The sequence below is a fragment of the Athene noctua genome, chromosome 4 (assembly GCF_965140245.1).
Source record: "Athene noctua chromosome 4, bAthNoc1.hap1.1, whole genome shotgun sequence".
NCBI classification, from domain to species: domain Eukaryota; kingdom Metazoa; phylum Chordata; class Aves; order Strigiformes; family Strigidae; genus Athene; species Athene noctua.
The window spans coordinates 67,040,164-67,063,306 of record NC_134040.1 but is presented as its reverse complement, the minus strand read 5'-3'; the positions used below and the strand labels follow the sequence as shown (position 1 = coordinate 67,063,306).

Genomic DNA, 23,143 nt, shown 5'->3' with positions numbered 1-23,143 from the left:
ACAACAGTGACTCGCTGCCGATCAGAACTCTGTGGGGGTTTTGTTGTTGTTATTACAGTATGTTGCAGATATAAGAAAAGCATCTCCTTACACTGGTACTTGAGGAAAAGCTTCACTTGCAGTGCACAGAAAATACAGATTTCCTTAAAACAATTCACAGAATTAATAGATTGAGCTGGGTAAGTTAACAGTGCAGCTTTGCATGTCCTCTCTGCTCCTTTGCATGTCCAAAATTCAGTGAACATGCTTTACAACAAGCAACATTATCCAGAGAATAAAGAACGTCATTGCATTTCAAACCAAATGATCACTTTTTTTTCTCTCCATATTTATTGCGTTTGTGCTCCCACTCTGTTTCTTCTGAAGTCTCCTGCCATAGGCAAGAGGTGCACAGAAAGCATGTCAGTGGTTACGACTACTTCTCTTTGCTTAGTACTGATTTCAGGAGCATCAAAGTTCATATGAACATGTGAACTTTCCTTCAGAATCACAAGTAATTACGATTAAACTCCAGAATCAAACAGATTCCCGCCCAGCACGACACATCATGGAAATCAGCCAAAGTCTCCAGGCACTAGTTTCTGATCAAACCATTAAAACACCATGGCTTAGAAAAGCATTCAGTGACGATCCCATTTTTCTGACACAGAAACCAAAGGCAGGCTTAGGAGCACCTTCCACATGAGAAGTTAAAGCAGGTAAACATAGCAGCTTTTGGCTATTCCTCCCAGTTGCTACCTCTGAGCTAACTCAAACACACGTGAAAGCATAGCTGGCAGGGTATCTTTCAACAAAGCTTTCTTTGAAGGAACTGTTGATGTACTGAAACAAGCTTTTTGCACAAATGTGCTGTTTCTGGTGAAACATTTGAAGAACTGGGATGGCATTTCTAGCTGAAACCAGCAAGTCAGAGGAACTGGTCCGACAGCTCAGCAATGCGGTGAGATGGCAGGACCAGAATTTAGGTCTGGGGGCTCAGACTGCCAAGCAGCCTTGCATACAGGCTGTCTGCTATCTTGCAGTGCCTTTTCTGCTCTGTCTTTGAATAAAAACAAATGTGAAAGCCTCAACATCTCCTTGTCAGAGTTCTTGTCTTTCAGTCAGTCTGCATTCGAAGGACAAGAAGAAAACAACTGAAATAGCAAGAAGTGTGGAACTCGATCAAGTTCACAGAATCCTCAAAATGGTGACTGGACCCTCACAGTCTCTAGTTTGACCTCCCACGATGAGCAGGACTGCCACCACCACTAAAGCAGGTCACGTGCAGCTTCATTCAGCTGCGTCATGAACACCTCCAAGCAGAGATCTGTCCACCCCATGGGGCACCCAATTCTCCTGCAGCACCACCCTCCAAGTGAAGTCACTCTTCCTCACGTTCAACCTCCCCACGTGGCAACCTGTGACTCTTCCCATAATGCCTGCAGCTGCCACCCAAGCTTTGGTTCTGCCATCTCCATGGCTATCCTGCAAACAGCTGTACAAGGCTGCTACTGGATCACACTTCACTCTCTGTCCAGTCTTAACAAGTTCCCTTGCCAAGGACATCTCTGAACCTAAGGGATACCTTCCCCTCTTTTAGACACCTAAGAGCAAAGATGCCCAGACACACTCTGCCATGCCAGAAGAAAAGGCTCTACAGGAACAGTAAGGAGAGACAGCTTGCATGATGGATTCAGCCCTGACATGGGTGGCAGCACTCCCCTGGTTGCCTCTCCCACCACAAAGTTTCAGTCTTGTAACACGAGCTAACACAATGTTTTTCTGTTTTGGAGAGTAGTGTGAACTCTGCTCTCAAAGAAATATTTGTTCCAGTTCAAGCTTTGGCATTTTAAACAAGGGCAATTAAATGCCCTGAAAATGCTATTGCAACATGAAGGCTAAAAATATAAACACAAAATGTCAGGAGTCGCTCACAAGAAAAGCTCCTGGAAGAAATGCCCGCTCACCCACACCACATGAGCGTAACATCATCCAAGTGACTGCCTGCATTTTGAAGCCAGATAAACAAGCCACAATTCAGCATCTTTTCTACTGCTAGAAGTTTACATCCACAAAAGTCAGCAGGAGAAGTGACACCGCTTGAAAAAATCTCTGATCTGCATCAACAGGTAGGTCCCCAGTGCTAAAATTTGGTACAGATGAGATTACTTACAGGTGTAAGTTTGTACCTACAAATGTTAAACCACTCCTACTTTATACCACAGTATGTAAACTTCAGAAGAAACACATGCAGTACAGGTTCATGGACGCTTTTAAGAACCTAATACTGTCCTTATTCTTGAAAAAAAAAGTTTTTAAATTTATAGCCTTCACCTGACAATAACAAGTGTCCTGAATATGCTTTGCTTTTTAAAATGCACTGAATGCTCAGACTTCAGTAAAAAAAATTTATTTTCAATATAAAAGTGCCAAAATATCCACCAACATTGTAATCTATTCAACAACCAGCTTACTCTAGTAATCAAAATTGCAAGCATCTTTATTCACATTTTTAAATCAAATTCCTTTCACATGTTTCCACAGTAACCCGAGTCCCTCGAAAGTGGGAAATTTGCGTTTCGATTGGCTGCTGTAGTCCATATGTCCAAGTTCATGTAGGCACGGAAGGGGTTAAACCTTGGATAGTATTCCTGCTTACACATAACTGCCTGGTTCTCCACATGGGTCGAATGTTGGGTCGTGGCACTGACAGGGCAGCAGCTTTCATAAACATCACTCTGAGGTGCCCAGATGGAACCAAAAAGTCCAGACATTGGAGACAAGCTTCGGGTGCTTGAGAGGTAGGGCTGTAGAGCAAGAAAAAAATCAGTATGGGATACTGCAAAATGGACCACTTGCCAAAGAAAATATGGAAATCCAGTACTAAATAGGAGGAAGTTACATTTATGCAGAGAACTTAGGAAATGCACAAGTAGGAAATTGCAGACAAGTTTACAAAGCAACATCGTTGCTGAAAATATTACAGCAGCATTAGTGTATGTGTGTGAAGGCACACATTTGGTAAATTTATTTGCTAAATAAAGCCATATGAGCTCCTCCCTGCACAGCATCAGTATTACACTAACGGGAATACAATATTCGGTTTTGGTCAGGCTGTTAAGAGAAATAAGGGAGAAATAGAATACATGTGAAGAGCATCATGCATGCTTTGAGAGTTAAAATTAAAAGAGAAGGATGCCCAAGAAATGACAAGAAAAGGTTGAAGTACGTGTCAGTACTGAAAGACTATGCATGCCGGGAGCAGAAAGGGATATTCAGTATGGAAAAGAGACTATAATTGGGAGCTAGGGAATTTCATTAGAAAATTTCGAAAGCTTATAAAGAACCTCCTGGAGGGCAAGATGTGTTAGTCTGTGAGGAAGTCTCTTGGAGAAGGTCATGGAAGTCTTGGGACTTTTAAAACTGAATGAAACACTGAAATGTATTGTAGGGAAAAGCTCGCCAGGGAAATGAACTGAATTATCTAATGTATTTTCCAATCTTGACCTTCTGTGTTTGCTGGCATTCCTGAATAAAATATGAAATAAAGCCATGTTTATTTTAGGAAAGAGTCTTCTACCAGTTTTGCCACTTTTTAACACAGCAGAATTTTTACTTTTGTGGTAAGAAATATTTCTTGCTTTATTTGGTTAGTTTTATTCAAAATAAACCTGCTGTAAATAATAAAAAAAATCTTAAATAGAAGATCTTGAAATATGAGCAGAAGAGAAGGTGGTTACAATTAAAGACCACCTTGAACTGAAGTCATTACATTGCACTATGGGATGACATAAACACGGCTAGTCGGGAGCGTTAACAGGTCAAAGTCAGCATTCAGAAATCTGCACAAATCCAGCTTAAATCACTTGGATTACCTAGCAAAAAACCCTGTCAAAGTCACTGAGAGCAGCTGTCCATTCAGCTCTACAATTTCCAAATCTCTTTGGGTTTTGCTGTCATCACTTTTTGTGTTTTACCCTCATCTGGAAAGGTTGATTTTGATAGGAAAAAGTCTCAGTAGACTATGTAAGTCCAAAATATTTTTCCATATGTAAGATGATTTTAGTCAATCTTTAGGCAAAAGGATCTCTCTTACAATTTCAGACAAGGTCCAGTAACAACCTTGACCAACAGCTGGGAAAAAGCCAGGCTACCAATGCCAGCATCAAATACACACATCAGGCTACTGAAATGATTCATCAAGTACGTGTGAGCAACAGGTAGGGGAAAGACAGGAGTGCACTGGGAAGGCTTTGAAAAGGCACACGAAGGCAGCACCTTGTGGTGACAATACTCACTGTGGAGTTGACATAACTGGCGGGCTCCCAGGTAGGTGGCATGTTGGGAGGCGCGTTCCAGGTGGAGGGACAGTTCTGGTCAATGAAGGCTGTATTCTGCACCGCTGCAGTACCTGGGAAGCTACTGGGGTAGTTCATGTTTTCTGTGGTTTATAAAAGCAGGAAGACAAAATAAGGCTTTTGCAATACAAACACTACTAACATTACTGCGGAGGAACACTGAACCTTCTGGGAGTGGGCCAGGCCAGAACCAGCCTGACTTCAGTGTCTTCAGGCAGCTTCAGGGCAGCACAGCATAACAATTTCTGCTAGCAAGACTACCACTCTGTATTAGGGACCCACTAACAAACTGCTATCAGAAGGACAGGATAAAGAGTTGGCAATCTGTCCACTGGAGAACAGTTCTTTATTAGCCACAGAAAGTGCATGGCAGAGCCTACCCAGGCTTCACTGCCAACATGCCTCACCTCTAAGCACCCGAGGGATCACCGTGCTGCCTGTATCTGATACTGTAGCCTGACCTTTAATTATTGCTTAGGTAATGCTAAAGGATTCTAGGTTGCTGCCAGTGTGCTTCCCAAGCCAAGAAACTCTAGCCTGGAAAGGTAATTGGTCACAAGAGGCGCTCTGTTTCACACACACTGGAAGGCAGAAGTCTGCCAGACAGGAAACAAAGAAAATTGTGCAAAAAGATTTGTGTAATACTTTGGTCACAAGCATTTCTCTCTATTCCCTCTCAGAGTCCTGTATACTGGCTTTTCAGGCTGAATAACTCCATACGAAGATCTGTCTTCTCATCCACTACATGCAGACATTGTTTATTACTACAGAGCACCTAGTCAGCCGGAAACCGTAAAGTCCGCTCAAGCAATGAATGCCCAGATGTTTATAGACAAGCTCAGACTTTTGTTCTACAAAAGGTGAGAGAAAAAAACATGCTCAGTGGTAATTCATATGCTTTATTTCATCCTACCTTCTGGGAAAGCACCATATTCATTCATCTCTAGTGGACAATACATGTTGGAAAACTGGCTGTCACAAGCTGCGTTCCAGTCAATGAAGCTGTCTCAAGAAAAAGAAAAATCTGCTGTCAGAAACAATCCACAGAACTTCTGAAAAATATTTAGGAATACTTATTTAATGTAAAGCTGTTGGATGCAAAATGCCTGTAACTGATGACGAGGCTTTTCACATTCTACTTGCCAATTCTGCCAGGATCTACTCTTCTACTGCATAATCACAGCTATTTTCTCACTGAGTTCTTTTTCCTCTGGGAGGATGAACAACTTGTAATGACCAGCTACCAGAGTCCTTCAACACCTAACTGAGTTCAACTTCTTCCTCTGTATAAAGAAAATAATTGTACTTCTTTCCCACAGCAGTGGTAATGGTAGATAGAGAGTGAACTAATGTGATTTGCAATAAAAGAAAATGTAACGCATTCTCAAGCATTTGAATGCTTAAGAATAGCAATTAAAATGGGCATTTCTACTTTTCCTACCACATGCATTAAAGTCCTGTTAAACAATTATGTTTTCTAAACTACACAGTAATTTGTAGGGATTGTATTTGTTTTAATTAAAATAATTTCAGAATTTCAAGAAGACTTTTCAAAAGTAATTCTTAAAAGATATGTCAGAAGTGAAACAAGTCCTGATATGCACTGAGCCTGAAGAAGTCCAGATCTGGACCTAGTCCAGACAAGGTAGGTACATAAAAGGATTTCACGTTGTGCTAATCCAGTGCTACTATTCAGGCAAGAGGTTATCATAAGTTATCACTACTACATATGAATAACTAATTACATGTAGTTTTGCATATAAAGTTCAAATTGAGATGGGCATTTGAAAGCAAAGTAACATAATATATACTCTGACATAAACCACCATGTATTTCATCTGACTTAAGACCTGAACAGACTCCTGGCCACTGCTCCCAATCATTAGGGCTGCAGTTTGTTGACATGACAATTAGAACTGAGGTTAGCAGGCTGGTTGAGACCACAACACCATCACCTGGGCATTTCTGAGTTACCACTCTCTCATTTCAGATGACAGGATATGACCCGGAGAACCGGCTATATTCCACTGCTGTGTGGTGGCAGAGTATTTCTTCTCACTAGTTTGTGGTGCATCTTTCATTAGTAAAATTTGCAGTGTGGAGTGTCTGAAGTACTAGAATTATTCAAGTTATTCATTACTACAGGAAGATCAACCCAAAACTACATAGAGCCTGAAACAGTCAAACCAACTTGTATCCTTACACCACATTCAAACTGGACTATGCCTTTATTTAACAATGTCTGCTTATGCCATTTAACAAGAGTACACACTGCATAACATACCTCATGATACACAGAAGCTATGCATTTAGCAAGAGGACAACAAACCTAAAAGCCAGGCCCTCTGCCTGGCCATGCAAAAGAAGCAGAAGAAAGTAACAGCTTGCCAAAAAGTATTTAATTAAATTTGAAAGGAGTTCTGGAGTATCTATATGTGAGCAGGAACACCAGTGAATCTGTCTTAGCAAAATTAATCATAATGTACTAATGGAAGAGCATAAACAACTAGAACTAAGATTGAAGTGACAGCCAAAAATTTTACTTTAACTATTCACCTGCCTCACAAATATTCTAAGTTAAGTTCAAGTGCAGTCCTCTGCACCACAGAAACATGAACAAAGCATTATCCATAATGTTTACATAAAACATAACTTGCCTGTTGTGAACAGAGGGGGTTTCCTGGATCATGCACGGTATATTATTCTCAAGGTTGTAGTTTAAACTGTTTGTCAGGCAGACTGGCTGAGCAGGCCACAAGTCTCCTGTTGGGTAAAGACCTAAAAAAGGGAAAAGGGAATGAAATGCAGAACAACACGAAGGCAGCTCTGCAAACTCTGAATGACACTTTATTCTCAGATCCACAATGAGGACTGTATGCTTGATAAAAAAATCCAGAATTACTAACCAATCTCTTTTTTTGTGATGAATGTCCATCTTTAAACAAAGCTCAAAATTTCTATTTGTTAAAAAATATATATAAAAAGACTCGAACCAAGAATCTGAAATTCAACACAACAGGGCAAGAAATTCCTACAGAGAGTCCTTAAGTCATCAGCTGCCAGTGCCAAGGCAGCACCCTTCTTCACACCCCCACCCATCAGTCAGAATCATCTCTGAAGTCCAACTGCATGAATGCAGCAGGAATAGGGTCGGGATTTTAACAGACAAGAGCCATTCACGAGCAAACAATACATGAACTCGTTAGGGCTGTATTTAGCCCCTAGGGGAGATATTCATTGTGCTGCTCTCTACAGACTGAGTGCCCTGACTGCCCACAGACACTTCGGTTCCTATCAACTCTGTGAGAAGAGGCAGCTGGGGGAAAAAAAAAAAAAAAATCCAAATTAGCAGTTTCCATGAGACAACAGTGGCAAAGTGAGCTCTGTTTCATTATTTCACATCACAGAATGTATTGCTACTGCAGAAAAAGTTTAACCAGCATTTGTATCCTAACAGACAGAGGTTAAACTGACAGCAGAAGGGACAGCCACGGGCAGGCAGTTCTGCTGCCCAAAGGACCGTGTGTCCTAACCAGCTTTCAAACTACACCTCGCCATGTAGCCTGCAGTTTTTATGAAACCCACTCAACAAGTTAATAGTACTTCCCTTTGAGATACTGTGGTGGTCTGACCTTGGCTAAATGCCAGGTACCCAACAAGTTGCTTATCACTCCCACCCTGCCCCCTTCCCCTTTTTTCTCAACAAGGCAAAGAGGGGAAAGAAAATAAGATAGGAAAAAACCCCATCCCTTGTAGGTAAAACAAAAGCATTTTAATATAAGCAAAGTGAAGCAAAAAGAAAACAGATTTATTCTCTACTTCCTATGAAGAGGTGATGTCGAGCCTTCTCAGGAAGCAGGGGGCTCCGATAAGTGTAGCGGTTGCCTCGAAGGACCAAGGGTGACACCCCACCCCCCCACCCCCCCTTCCTCCTTTTCCCAGGTTTATACTTGAGCAGATGTCATATAGAATATCCCTTTGGTCAGTTCGGGTCAGCTGTCCTGGCTGTGTCCCCTCCCAAGATCTTGCCCACCCCGTCCCACTGGTGGTGGTGGGGGGAATGTTGGAAAGAGCCTTGGTGCTGTGTAAGCCCTGCTCAGCAGTAGCCACAACACCAGGGTGCTATCAACACCCTGCCAGCTCCCAGCGTAAAACACAGCACCATGAGGCTGCTATAGGGGAAAACCAGTTCCGGCTCAGCCAGACCCAGTGCAGATACAAACAATGAAAACTCAGAGAGCTTTAACAGCTCAACCTAACCTCATTCATTACTGCTTTCAAAGAGAGCAAGTCCTGACTGTAGAAATTTAGAGGACAATGGTCATATCAAATTTGATGCTGAGCTTTATTTTAACACAGCAACCAGTGCTCCTGATCTCCCAACCACATTACTTTTGGACATAAATCTGTGCAAAGCAAGAGGAGGAAAAACCAAAGAATACCTAAAAAGTGAGCTGAAAACTAAATACTGTCTTCACACAGAAAAAATGCAGCAAAAAATTTCATGGTTATAAGCTTTTGTTTGCTAACTTTGCTCTTGTCTAGAAGTAAGCCAAGTTCTATTAACAACATGTCTATCAAGTTGGTGTATACAAGTGTTATTAACAACACCACTGAAACTGTGTGAAAAAACGTGCAAAAAAAAAGCTTCAGTTGTTAATAAAGTAACTGACCTTTACTTTTGTCAGGATCTGCAGCTATGTCAGTGAAATTGGGACACAAGGTTTCAGGATATTGGGTGATGCTGTTCATCTCTCTGCTGAATGAAAAAGAAAATTTAATTCCTTAAGTTAGACATTGTTATGTTTCATAATCTAAATTATTTCAAAGGAAATATACAGAGATATGAAAATATTCTAATGATCATAATTGCTATTGCTTTCCTCATTTTTCTTATTTTGAATTAACCACTGTGCAATTTTTTTACATTTTTTTCCATTTAAAAGCAGGCTACTTATTACACATGCAAAATGAATAAAATTAATACATCTTAATCACCCCACTTTTATTATCCAAGTAGGAACCTATTGCAAATTAATTCCACAGCTCTTCTCTAAAAGTGGAAACCAAGCTGTAGTGTGTGGAGATGAGTAGTATCTCTCATAACATTTCAATGGTCCCAACAACTTTCAGGCAAGTTTACTTTTATATGCATGAAGACACATAGGCACACATGAACATCAATTGCATATTCATTGAATCCCATCGAGTAAACTAGTCAGTATGAATGGAAAGGTAATATTTTCAAGCACCAGAATCCCAGAGGGAAAGGATTAAGTTACTTCTGCTAGTAGAAACAGTATCATGAATGAGAAGTGAAGTGAGGATTCATAGTAATAAAAATTGGAGATGCTTTCTCTACTACAGTAAAGAGGTAGAAAGGAATGTGGGGGAGGGGGGAAATCAACTTTCATGCTGTATATCCTAGGAGAACATTATTCCCATTAAAAGAATAACATCAACTTGAAAGTCTCACTCCCACCTTTACCTTTAAACCATTATTACTTTAAGGTAAGTAAGTAGTAATGTATAAAGTTCCTAGAATGTAGGAAGTTACTAAGATCTGGAAGAAATGAGAGGAGAAAAAACATTTCCTTTTTTCTCCAATTTTATTTTACATTTGGAAGTATTTATTGTATTTCCCCGGCATAATCTATTCTGCATCTATCTTTTCCTGTAATGAAGAAGATTCTTCTTCCTCCAACTAGTATGTACAATTACATGATCACAAAAAATGGCAAGGTAACAGGTAGGTGTAATTTATCAAATGGAGACGAGATTTCAAGTTGGTGATGTTTCTTTAATGTCTTATAGGTGTAGATTCAAATTTTTTACCTGGTATTGCAGATGTTATGAGACAGATTTAAAGTGATAGGAGTTTCAGATGGAAAATCATTTTGTGAAATATTCTCTCCTAAAGAAAAGAATGACTGAAAATCAAAGACCTTAAAAAAAGTATGCACAGAATATACATACACAAAACCAGAATAATCAATGGTGTTAATAAAGTTATAACTGCATTAATTTCAAAGCATGCTATCTATGCCCACATGGTCTTAAATGTTTTTTATGACTTATAAGTGATTGCCACACTTTTAATGGAAAGGTTCCTTATTACTACCAGATTTTCTTTTTTAAGAGGCATTACAATTTGAACAAACAGAAAAGTAACGTACACACAATTCGTGATCTATTAGATCCCAGGTATATCACATACTATCTTTCGGTAATGTGAAGTTTTATAGATATACAAATACACATGTAAGTACATGCATATTTTGAAATTGTTCAAAACAGCTTTTTCAGGTACTCAAAGGTAGTGTCACTTCACCACTTTCTTTAAAATTTACCTCTAGTGCTACATCAACCTGGATAGTGATGGCAGTGACAGGGTTTAGGCTTTCAACTATTTTAATGATATTCAGACTTTCCCAAAACTGCAGTAATGAACCACAGTTCCCATTTCTCATACTAGTCAAGTGATTCAGGTCTCCTGGCTACTTATGTCTCGAAGACAGCTATCTAATCCCAGCATCCTCAGATCTGAACTGCTTTCATACATTACTCATTTGTGGATTTCTTAAATAGCTATAATATTTAAAAGAACAACGTAATGTAACATAAATTCACAGTCAGAAATGGCTTTGACTAGCGACTCTCAGGTCTTCCATCTTTCCATGAAAACTAATTGTGCAGCTTTCTCAGTGAGGAGGATGACACTTTCTCTGTAGCTTGACAGCGCATCTTCACCTCCACAAAACTTGTACTTTTTTTTTCCCCCCAAGTACTAAGTTCTTTAAATCTCTCCTTCTGTTTCTGAGAAGTGCCCTATAAAAGGCGAGTTACGTGCCCCATGCCACAGTATCCCTTTCCGTTCAGAACGAAGGCGGAAACTCTGCCCGCTACTGTGCAGAGGTGGTATTTGCAGAACTTACTAGATGGAAGAAAATGCCTGGCAGTAATCATGGGCTTTTTATCTCCATCTGAACTGCTTGTACTGCTCCAGCTACCCCAGCTCCCACGACTGGCACGAACACTTCCCGATGAACTTCCACAATCTGAGCTTGAATCAGAACAGAACTTCTCCAAACACTTCTTTTTGGACCGTTGAAAAAAGCTTTCTAAAGAAGTCAGAAAAAAAAAACCAACACAAAACATTTAAGAAAGTCCTTCAGCTGAAGATTCACTGAAAGTCATCTGAAACATGAATTTACATGGATCTCTGAATTTACTCATAATAGGACAGAAAACAGTATTTACTGATAGCCTCAAGATAAACATACCAGCCCCTTCCAAGAGGAGCTTATGACCTACACGACATTCCCAGTACAATTAATGCAAGTGAAGATACAATGCAGCTAGAAGAAATAGCTTGAAATGGGAAGCCCATACTGTTCTTTGAAATATATTCTTAATATTTTAATCATGAAACATATCCTGGCTGTAGGAACATGCATACTAAATGAAATGACAAATGTTGCAAGTAATGAACTCGTAAGTGATAGATTCTTCTTTTTCATTACCTCAACAGGAAGACTATGGTGGTTTGACCTTGGCTAAATGTCAGGTACCCAGCAAGTCGCTCTTATCACTTCCCCTCCCTTCCCCCTTTTTTCTCAACAGGGCAGAGGCGAAAGAAAATAAGATAAGGAAAAAAACTCAACCCTTGTGCGTAAAACCCCTCCAGACCCAACCAGAAGCGCCGGCACCTTGGTGGGCTTGTGCTAGCCGTCCGCCTGCCCCCACGTGGGGTGGGCCTGGTGCGGAGCGCCGCTCGTGGTCGGGACTGGAGGCCAGACCCAAGTACAGAGGCAAAGGATAATCCTATAAACACTGATACCTTCTTCAGCCCTCTCCCAAAAGCCAGGGAAAACAGCTGATTAATATCCTGACAGAAAGGCAGGAAACGGCTACCCAAGCTTGTGATGGTTTATAAAAATGACCTGCTTATTCTAAAGGTGGCCTTTGCAATACAGCTGCTCCAGTTTACACCAGCTTTAATTTGAACACAAGCAGGCTGTCAGTCCTTTACCCAGGACTGATGGATTATGGCTTCAGACTAATTCATCTTCTGATTTGCACCACCAACCAATGCTGCGGCGAAAATGTAGAGCCCTTCAGAAGTGAGCAGGTATTACTTCAGGCACTGCATCATGCCAGCCTGACATCTTCAAGTCAGGGTTCAAAAAGCAGAGAAGCACAAGTCTCTCAAGGAAGGAATACAAATCTACTGCCACAAAACCCACATTACATTTCTTCCCCTGTTTAAGACAATTAAGACTGCATACCTGTTTCTCCCTGTATAGACAAGCTTCCAGCTTTTTGGTCTGCTTTACAGTTTTCCCCGTTACCCTGAGGACACCAGGCTCTTATTCCAATATTTGCTCTCAGATCCGGCCTTTCAAATTCGCTGCACATATGCTTCAACTCACTCTGCTCAGGGACCCTAATACAACCACACCCAAAGAAACATGTTTGCATTTTACATTTCAGCTGCATTTTCCTTTTCAGGCATTAAATACTTCAACTCACATGGCTACTGAGGCAGGATGTGTGCAGGGCAAGGAAGAGGTTTAGAAGTCTTATTCCCCAACTTTACAGAAACCTAACAAAACCCTTCCCGAAACACAATATCCCACCACACAGACTACTTCTCAGGGGAGAAGCAAAATAATGTGTGTATGTTTAACTCCATTCTTCAATGCAATCGCAGCAGGCAATCAGATGTTATAATGATACGTACAGTCTAGCACTGTACAGAGATCTAGATACACAGAAAAATGTGCCCTATGTCTATTTCACAGGCGTAATTGTAACTAGAATAAAACCATCATCTGAAGTAATCTTAAATTTTTGCTAGCAAAGCTGAAATACCTGGATCCAATATTGTAATCAGAGTCTATTAAGGAAAATGAATAAAATCTAGCTGTCAAGTTTCTACAGGAAGGAAATGGTTACATCTTAACTCAGGAAGTAGCAACTGCTGAATCAGTTCAAGGAACAGACACCGAATTTCAGGATTTCACTTCCATTTTTTTATCTTTCCTACCTACAAAGGTGTGCATCCTGCAAAGATTTACACAAGTGCTGACTTTCCACACAATGAATAATAATTTATTTATAATGAGTTATAACAGCCCCTTCAGATTTACAATCTCATTGTTATGTCCACTGATCTCATTAGGAGCACTTGCAATAAAAATTAAGTCTGTGAAGGCTATGTAGGATCATGACCTTAATTCAAAGGGCTGGGGAAGGGGAAGGAGGTGGATTTTCTCCTCTTTAGTGTTTCTATTCTAGCAGCAGTTTATAACTGGTATTTTTTTAACAACAATCCAATCAACAAATTTAAAATGCACAAAAAATAAATAAGAGTAGTTTACAGCTGATTTTAGAAATGCATTTAAAGAAACCTCAGGGGAGAAAAATAAAAGCAACTTCCCAAGGTGCTCTCAATATTCTTTTGAACATAGTGCTGCTCTAATATTTTTAATCATTATGGCAAAAATGCAAGCCACTGTCTCTTTTCTATATATTTCTCTTCTTCTTCCAAAACTACTAGAAGACAACATTCCCTCAGTCACTCAATATAGCAGATGATTCTCCTGAAGGTGGAATCATTTCAACAATTTTGTTTTCTTTTTTTCACTGAAGGGAATACATGACTGGATTTTATCCGTACAATACACAATGGAAAGGAAGCTAACCATCCAAACTTCAATTCCAGACTATAATAGAGGGCAACCACTGCTATGCAGAATGGAGTGTGTCTATATAATATACATGCAGATTTACAAATGGAAATTTTTACTTTTTGCTGGTGATACTTAGTACTGCACATTCTTTAAATAAAAAGCTCAGGCCAGGATTAAAGTGTGTTTATTTAAATAGATAAAGCAATCCTGCCTAACGTACTATGCAAAACCTGCAGAAACATTACAGAAACTCTGTATTTCTTCATGACCTGATGAAGCAATACATACCTTGTCGATATATTAATGTTCTTCTTCTTGTTTTTTCTAGATGTTCTATTTCTATTCCAATTCATATTTGGTACATTTCCTTCCTTCTTCTCCTGAGATTTCTTCTTCCTATATGCATCTTCTTGCTAAAGATAAAAATATGAGCTGAGACAATACATACGTTAAAAAATGAAGTTAACTCAGTAGATGAACTCCAATGGATTTTTCTAGCTAAATTTCTCTGGACAACGTGACCCAAATGCATAGTTACTTCATGATTTAGTGCCTTTCCACAGCACATCCTCTTTCCAGCACCATCAATTTGACCAGTGTTTCCAAGACTCTGTCCTTCAAGACACCAACAGATGATGAGAGAGAAATTTTTGAATTCCCAGTGTCAGCATTTCCTCTCTCACAGCATCTAGCTCTGACTTCCAGGGAAATAAAAAAAATAGGGGGAGAGAAAGGAAAGCAGTCAATAAAATTCCCTATGTGCTAAAAACAAAAAACATCTGCCAGATTTATGATCAGTTTGTGTGCAAGTTCAGCAGCAGTAAATCCTCCCTTTCCTCAGCAGCTGGGGGGTGTGGGGGGGCATTCATTTGAATTACAACTGAGAAAATTATGGGGTAAGTTAACCAACAAATAATAGTCATTTTAAAAGAAGCAAGAAGCAAACTGAGCACCATCAGCCACACACAGAAAAAAGTTTTTAACAACAGTTTCCAAAACAAGACTAGAACCTGTCTTTTCTGATACATATTCCTCAAGCATGGTAAGCAATTCCTCCTTACACCTTTTTGCCATGGAATTCCTATCCAGTACACAGGACACAAACATAATCTAAATTACTGGGTTTACTGATTACCTCATGAAGTTCTTTAAGTGTTTTACACTGCCTGCAATGAAGGTATAGTCTGCTGTGTTTATCGTGCTCAGAAACCAGGGGTGAAGAATGATGCTTCTCAGCGGCTTCACAATCTGTTAAGGAGCTTCTGCCTGCTGTATTCTCAAATGTGAATTTCTGATGCAAAGCCCTGCATTTGGAGATCAGGACTGCGAATGAAGGCTAATATGCAAGACACCTCCCCTCTGGAATACATTCCCACATCATTACTGTGGCTGACAGCTGGCATTAGATTCCAGTATGTTTGTGCCTGCTCCAACAACAACGAAGAGTTTCTCTGGTTGTGATATGGCCAATATCACAATATAAGGGCTCTTCTAATTTTTACCCAAACTGTTCTTCATTCTACAAAGCAGCTTTACTATGCAGTGGATGCAGGACAGCGCATCTGCATACCTCCTCATTCATCTGATTTACAGTGTTTCAGATCTGTGACTGTACATAAAAGTCCCTACATACATATAAACATATATAAATAAACAACAATGTACATATGTATATAAATAAAGAACAAAAAGATCATTTTAAATTTGAAAAGATCACAATACAAACCTCAGAAGAAGTAATCTCCTCTTTTGCGCAGCATGGAGTCTCTTCCTTAGGTCCTTTATTAATCTTTTTCTCCATGGAAGGCTTTAGGTTGATCTGCTTTTTTAAAGTCTCACAGTTTTCTGTTTCATTCCTGAGAGGCACTTGCTGGCTATTTCCTACAATTAAACAGTAACATGTATGGCTGGGAAAGGAATGGGCAACCAATCATAACCACAATATCTTATACCTTTCTTTAAAAACAGAATTGTGTTGCTTTCCAAAACACTAAGAGACTAATCTCTAGACTGATGATGCCGAAAATTTCAATATCAAAAGCTAATGCTGCACAAAAATTCTTAGAACAGTTGCAAAAAGTAGATCTGTATTGATTCATGCTCATGGGCACACCACTCCTAGCACATGCATAAATTACCCATGTCCTGCTCAACACCTCTGAATTTGAGGTATTTGTGTCCCAGCCATGGGTCTGTAAGGTAGAATGTGAAGCCAGAGAATACTGGGCTAAAAAAAAAAAAAAAAAACCAGGAAAAAACCTGAAAGCTGGGTGTGGGGGGAGACTTTTAAAAAATGGGTAGATCAAAGTAAGGACAGCCTTTATTTAGTGCTTTATGTCTCTGAAATACTCTCTGCGTTCACTATGAAGACAAAAGGAAGTCATCCTTTTTCCAGGATGAGTTCCAAGTTTAAAACTCATTTTCTTGAGACGTTTGTATGGAAGAAGAATTATTCTTGTGTAATAAAATCCAGGAGATGAAGCCTGCCTTAACAACTAGCTGATTTGCCCAGTCGAGTCACAGTCCTCTGCCTGGGCCCTGCCAATGCTGGACAGGACAGAATTAACTTCAGCTCTCATCAGTTCCAGATATCTCAGGTATCTGAGGTATCTGCAATACATCCACAGTGATCTGCTACCAAGACTCTCAGCCATTTGGCATGAGAAATGCCATCACTTATTGCGCTAACCGGTCTTCTAAAATGGGAAAGGCTCACCCAGAAGTTTTTACAGTTTCCCATCTACCAACCAACTACAACATCCTAGCTCTGAGTCAGCCACCCTCTCCCCTCTGGAGCTGACAGTCACAATAACTGCAAAAGGAGTCCATGTGAACGAAACACCAGAGACACCAAGCACAGGAGGCTGCCAGAGCTCTAAAAAACGCTTTGTTGCTCTCCAGCATACAAACGTTCCAGTACCTGAGGTCTTGAAGACTCCCTGTTTGCACAAAAACAGGTCTGCAACTATAATAAAGATCCAAACACTGCAACAGTGGTACTTTTTAGACTTCATTTATGCTACCAAACTTCTTGAAACAGAGAAATACAACTCCGACACCACAGAAAAAACCCAAATGCTAACAGAAAATGCTACAGATTACCTGTAGTGCTTTACCACCAAATACAAGTAACTCTCAGTTACTCACGAAACACTCGCTCAAGGTGGAAGTTTGGTCAGTGAAAGTAAGTCTGGTATCTCGCAATTCATTTATGTATAACCATGACTTCCACAGCCTGTATTCAAAGTTACTTCCCTGTACACGTAATAAGACATAATTACTGATTCCCTCCGTAATCTGATTTCCTAATTCAAAGCAAAGAATGAACAACACTGCAGTTTAGGTGCACATGAAGAATGTAAGTATAAGTTAAATTATCCTGCCTGCACCTGAGAGGATTACACTTTTACCCACTGTATCTCACAGATAATGACACAAAGGGAAGCAACAGGACCAGCATAACAACTGCACACTACAGCAGGGCCTGAAATCCCTCTATGATGGCTCACCCATTAAATAAATTCTGTCACAACTACAGCAATTGCCAGTTCAGTATTCACATGCTTTGCTGAGTGCCTAAATAACATCAAGCTTCCAGAGGATGCATTCTCCTACCCTGCTCTTGATTTGCCCCACGTGTTCTTGGGCTGCTCTTAAAATTTTGAGTTGTGACATTAAGGGGTAAGACTTCCCAGGCAGCTTAGTTCCACAATTTAAAAAAAAGCCAAGATAAAAAGTACAGCTATGCAGTCACTAAGAGAAATGCTGATGCGTGGATTCCTACAAAATAGATATTTCACAATACTCTGACGTCAGCTTTTATTATTTTACATGGTTTTATCAAAGGAGTACTGAATATCCAGTACTGAACATGCTTGCTTGGTGACTTTAAAAATCTGGCATCAGATTTTCAGTGGACCTGAAAATTGCAAACTGGGATGTTTCTGAGTATCTGACAAGGGCAACTGGTGTCTTACAAGCAGCTCTATGACATCAATTATTTTAACCATGAAAGTGCTACAGCACAAGCTTGAGATCTGTAAGCCAAGGCAAATTTATGATTTATGAAACAACTTTTAATGCAAGCTGTTTCCTTAGGAAAGTAAAAAGATAAATCATAGTGAACACATAAGAAACACCACATCTCCTTGTCCCATGCAAAAGAGAAAATCCTGATCACAGTGAACCGAAGATTTCACCCAATAATTCTGATTGACAGAAACTGCAAAAAAAAAAAATTACCACTATTTTTCCTAGAAATTTCTTGCAGTTCCGGCTGTTGCTGAGGTGAATTTCTGGACAAGTGACTTTCGGGTAGCTTCTTGGACATCTTCACAGGACAGAACTCCTGTTCTTTGAGCTCAACTAGATTTTCTGAAGTTTTAAGGTTAGTTTCCTTAGGAAACATACATGTTTGAAGATCTTCCTTCAGATCACACTCTGAAGAAGTATTTTTAATAAGAACTGTATTTTTCAGTGCACTTTCTTCTTTACCCAGAAAGTTTTCTGGAAGAGTTAAATTCTTGTTAACATTTATGCCATTTGCATATTTTAGAGTTACCCAGTTCTCACTGACAACATCAGTGCAAATGTCCTCTTTTGGTGCTGAGATTTGGTTCTCTGCAATCTGATTTTGTTTCTCATCAGTAGCTGCAACGGCACTGACAGCTGCTGTGTTTGGTTTCTGCTTACTGTAGTAAACTGAACATTTGTGTTTCTTCTGAGAGTGACTGTAGGTCGCAGGACTTCTCTTTGCTGCATTCTGACTTCGGCTGGAAGAAGTGCCAACAGACAGGAAGCCCTTCCCTTTACCTTTATCGGAGGAGCTGTAAGAATCCATAAACGTCTTGCAGCTTCCCCTAGAAGAAAAAGTAAATTATTTGAGATTTGCTTTTATCTACAAAGCTGTCACGAATTGTTTTATGGGATATTTTTGTAAGAAAAGAAAGCGGGACATATTCACAAGCTGTGAAATTGCATTAGATCTTCAATTTATCATACCAGCTAAGCACATTCTGATATCAGTGGTAGTTGAGCAAGACTCTTAAGTATGTGCCCAGACTTCAAACACATGCTCTAGTGAGTAAGTGCCTAACTGACCACCCAAGAGGGTCAGATTTGAGGACCATTAACGCATTTTCCATTCTTTCCACAGCTGCCGCACATGGTGTATCCTTTACTTCCATCACACAATTTTTATCCTATGCACTGCTGACAATATACAAAATTAACTCTCTCTTTTGTAGAGATGAATATACACCACAACACTGAAAGTTCTCTGAAAGAGGTTGCTTCAAACACTATGTCCTCTAAACCAGCCCACAGCAATATCAAAATACAAACACACAGAAAACATCACTCCACAATAAACAGGGTACAAAACCCACGCAATTCAAAAGAAGAAAAAAGTATTTTACTTGTAGGAATCAGAGCTGATTACGTCAACAGAGTTGCTGTTCTGCTGCGGTGAAGAACTAGGATTTGGCCTCTGTCTTGATTTCATGAACTCTGCTAGGATATATTGGGCTTGCTGGAAGGCTATCAGAATCACTCCGAGCAGGGACAAACTGCCAAAGAAAACAACAGATACCGGTGTCTACAATTTTCAGGAGTATTCAGTGAAAATTAAAAACTTTCTAACAAGACGCACCTTTCAAATATTTTGTTAGTAAATTCTACATAAGATGACAGATGAGAAAACTCAAAATACACTTTAAAATAAATGACAGTTTTAACAGTCTTTTCCTTTTTTCCTTATAGCCCTTGCTAGTTATTCTCTCAAAGTAACTCAGCCATGAACTTTACAAAGAAAAAAAAAATCTAATAAAGCAAAATCCATTCTAAACCAGCTAATACTTGAAGATCAGTTAGGAGTCTCACTACAACACAATGGCAACATATCATATTATAATGCATACCAGTCTTCTGAGTACCTTCTATTCATTTATTATTGTTATGTCATTATTCTGATATTTATTTAATACTGTCTCTTTCTTTTCCTAGAGAAAATGTTGGCACAAATGCCACCATACTTCTGAACTAAGACTGAAGTTGTAAAATATCCTTTCTCCCCAGTGTATTAATTGCACTAAATATAAATCAATCAACACAAAAATCTTTGTAATTCATCTAACCACCTTCTCAGTCATACACTATAAATTTTGTCAGCAGGAAAACAGAATGAGAAATTCCTGATTTTTCAGATCTCTGTAATCTCCTTCTGTTGTATCTAGAACCATGTAACATGGTCATTATTGTTGCTTCATTTGTGCTCTGCTTTCAGTGTCAAAACAACAATGCAAGGAGAACCACAGTGTGCATGAGGACCTCAGTCAGGTGTGCACCAGCACATGTGTGTATCACCATGACATTCACAGTCACTGCTTGTTAGTACTGACTGTACTAACAAGGAATTCAGCGTTGGTGTGATGAAAGCATCAGACATCATCTGTGACAAACACAACACTCAGTTCACACTACACAGTGTGGAAGGTTAGTAAAGGAAGACCAAAAAAAAGAATATGCATAGGAGCAGAACTGTTAATTGTTGTACAAAAGGTACAGTCCTCTTAAAAGCAGTTTACCGTTGCAACCAATGAGTCAGCTAACACAAGCCAAATCATCTTTCTGGGACAGCCTGTTTAGCAGTATGCCTAGCAAATGTTAGCAAAATTGCTAACGTTATGCCTAGCAAATTGTTAGCAAAAGCTAACAATAAGCATGAATATTTTTTAACAAGTGAAAGGAGAAAAGAAGCAGAAGGAAAAGTAGATCCTTACCTGGTTCTCTGAAACTTCATAAATAAAATTTATGTTAATTTGCCAGAAACACTTAATCTACCAGTCAGCTTGATTCTATTTATGACACTCAGATACTAATATATTACATGCCTGTCTCTACTGCAGGGGGAGTAAGTCTTCTAGAAAGGGAAGCATCCACTGTGTATTCCTGTGACAGTATCCTAGCCCTTTTTCTTTGCAGCCTTGACATGGAAGTTTATCAGCAGGAGCAGCAAGAGCTACCATGTCACACCTAAGTTGTCACAGTCACCTGGAAGGACTCTCAGGAAACGCAGTAGAGATTCAGGCCCTACCAGTGCTAAAAATCTAACACAAGCCAAAATCTTTCACTGGCAGGTCCTTTTCAAACTGCTGCAGGGGCCCTGAAAGCATTACCTTACGAAGAGGACAGTGAGCCTCCAGAAAGACTCTTCCCAGCTAGGTCCTGGCACCACATCCGCACACAGTGGTAACAGGTGGTGAGGAAGAGTCACGTTGAGCGTGAAGTGGAACTCCAAATCAGCAGCAGTCACCAGTGTAAGCTCCCGGATCACCCACGAAGATGTAAAGTCAGGAGTGAATCTGTCAGGAAAAGCAGACAGAGCTGGTGTTATTTTTCCATTTTGGGGCCGAATTTCATTTTTTGAAGACACACCGATACCAAAAATGCAAAATAACTTCTGATCTAATAATATGAAAAAATGTAAGTCAATACTGTCTGCTTAGACTACGCAGATGGCATTAGCATCTAACAGAGGTAAGACTTTGAGGTCATCTTCAAACAGTAAAATATGTGGTTTTGTTGCGACTCTTCACAATACTCTCATCAATACTGTCATTACTGTGGCTTGTTTTCCTTTTTTCAAGGAGGTGCACATGATCAACTCATGTTAACCAAAACACTCTTTACCAAAAGCACAGTTGTCAAATGTATAGGCAGCACTGCTTCGGAAAGGGCCAGGTAATACGCTAAGTCTAGAACAAGGCTAGAAAGATAGGGAAAGCAGAAGAAAACATTAGGTTTGTCTGTTCCACTTATTTTCCTGACCCATATAATTATTGTATTTGACTGCCATGGGTACAGCTAGAAAGTATGACTTGCCTTTTCAGTCAGTAGAGGTGATGCTTGTTGTATCTGAAACTGCAGTTACTGTAATATAGTAACTAATGTTACATATTACAGTATGTTACAGCAACTGTAATACTTAAACAGTAATACTGTAATACTTATATTTAAGTCATGACTTTCACTCAGGATTTTAAAAAATAATCAGTTTTAGACTATGTGCAATGTTAGGAAAACACAACTAGATTGTGGTCAGGCTAGTTGGAACAAGCTAGAGAATAACAATCAAATAAAACAAACAGTGGCAAAGCATTTCTTACTCTTATTGTGACAACTTTAATTTATTACTTCATAATGCACTGATAAAAGCATGTATGTTGCTTTTTAAAAATAGTAAGTCTTATAAAGAAATATTATTATTCTATTATTAATTAGTTAGTATTACCCTCACTGAAAAAGGGAAATGCTTACGAAATTTATATTCAAAGCTCACCAAATTTTGTGTGCTATTGAAGTATCTGTTACTGAAATGAATTATTTCAAATTTCCACATAAGTTAATTTGTCAGCAAATTTGTCAGTGCTTACACAATGCTGATCTCTCGTGATGAGTTCTGCGCCAGGAAAAATTCCTGACAGTCTAATACTTCAAATCCATATCCTTGGCAACTGTAACCATTGATTTTCATTGATGAAATTGTTATAGGAAGAGGCCCAATATTCTCTACTTTGAAGTTCTTCGTAATGGATAGAATTTGCTTGCTGTCTTTCAGTTCTTAAAGAAAAAAAAAAAGAATAATTATTTTACAGTACTTAATTTTTTTTAAAGTTTATAAATAAATTGCTATTTTTACTTTCAATCTAATAAAAAAATCCAGAAATGAACAATCTTTTAATACAGACTGTTTTGCAGTAATGTGTTTCTAGAATTTGTAACTATCCTCAGCCAGTGTTTTGAGAAAACAGAACCGACACCTCTCATGACCAAGCTCTTCAGCTTTTTCTGTTTCAACGTTCTCTTTACTTAACATTACTGTACCCTATCAGTACCACTGCAGAGTACACAGCCAGCCATGAAATCAGAGACCTGTTTATTCTTACTCACGTCGTCTGCAGTCCATCAGTGTAGCCTCTGGCACCTTGAATCGAAGCGATCCTCCTGCACCAGGTAGTCTTCCCCCTACTTTAAGCAATTCTTTGGCTCCAAAGCCTTCTACATTGACCACGTCCAGAACAGTCAAGTTGTTTCTGCCGTAATATAAGAATG

General features: G+C 39.4%; 1 protein-coding gene across 4 annotated transcripts in view; it reads right to left on the bottom strand.

The window, feature by feature from the left end:
- Positions 1-2,373: 2,373 nt before the first annotated feature.
- The window catches only part of TMEM131L (transmembrane 131 like), an 82,170-nt gene continuing 61,400 nt past the window's right edge, over positions 2,374-23,143 (bottom strand). For 2 of the 4 annotated variants that reach the window (XM_074905648.1, XM_074905649.1), the window contains exons 21-35: positions 22,982-23,124; positions 22,465-22,651; positions 21,208-21,393; positions 19,450-19,599; positions 18,275-18,891; positions 15,759-15,913; positions 14,321-14,445; positions 12,626-12,783; positions 11,273-11,458; positions 10,173-10,251; positions 9,011-9,096; positions 6,995-7,115; positions 5,251-5,339; positions 4,278-4,420; positions 2,374-2,786 (exon numbers count right to left, since the gene is read on the bottom strand). In XM_074905648.1, the coding sequence (XP_074761749.1) occupies positions 2,508-2,786; positions 4,278-4,420; positions 5,251-5,339; positions 6,995-7,115; positions 9,011-9,096; positions 10,173-10,251; positions 11,273-11,458; positions 12,626-12,783; positions 14,321-14,445; positions 15,759-15,913; positions 18,275-18,891; positions 19,450-19,599; positions 21,208-21,393; positions 22,465-22,651; positions 22,982-23,124 (2,704 nt within the window). In that variant the 3' untranslated portion in view covers positions 2,374-2,507. The remainder of the gene's footprint in view (positions 2,787-4,277; positions 4,421-5,250; positions 5,340-6,994; positions 7,116-9,010; positions 9,097-10,172; positions 10,252-11,272; positions 11,459-12,625; positions 12,784-14,320; positions 14,446-15,758; positions 15,914-18,274; positions 18,892-19,449; positions 19,600-21,207; positions 21,394-22,464; positions 22,652-22,981; positions 23,125-23,143) is intronic. The other 2 variants (XM_074905651.1, XM_074905650.1) reach the window with 2 other exon arrangements.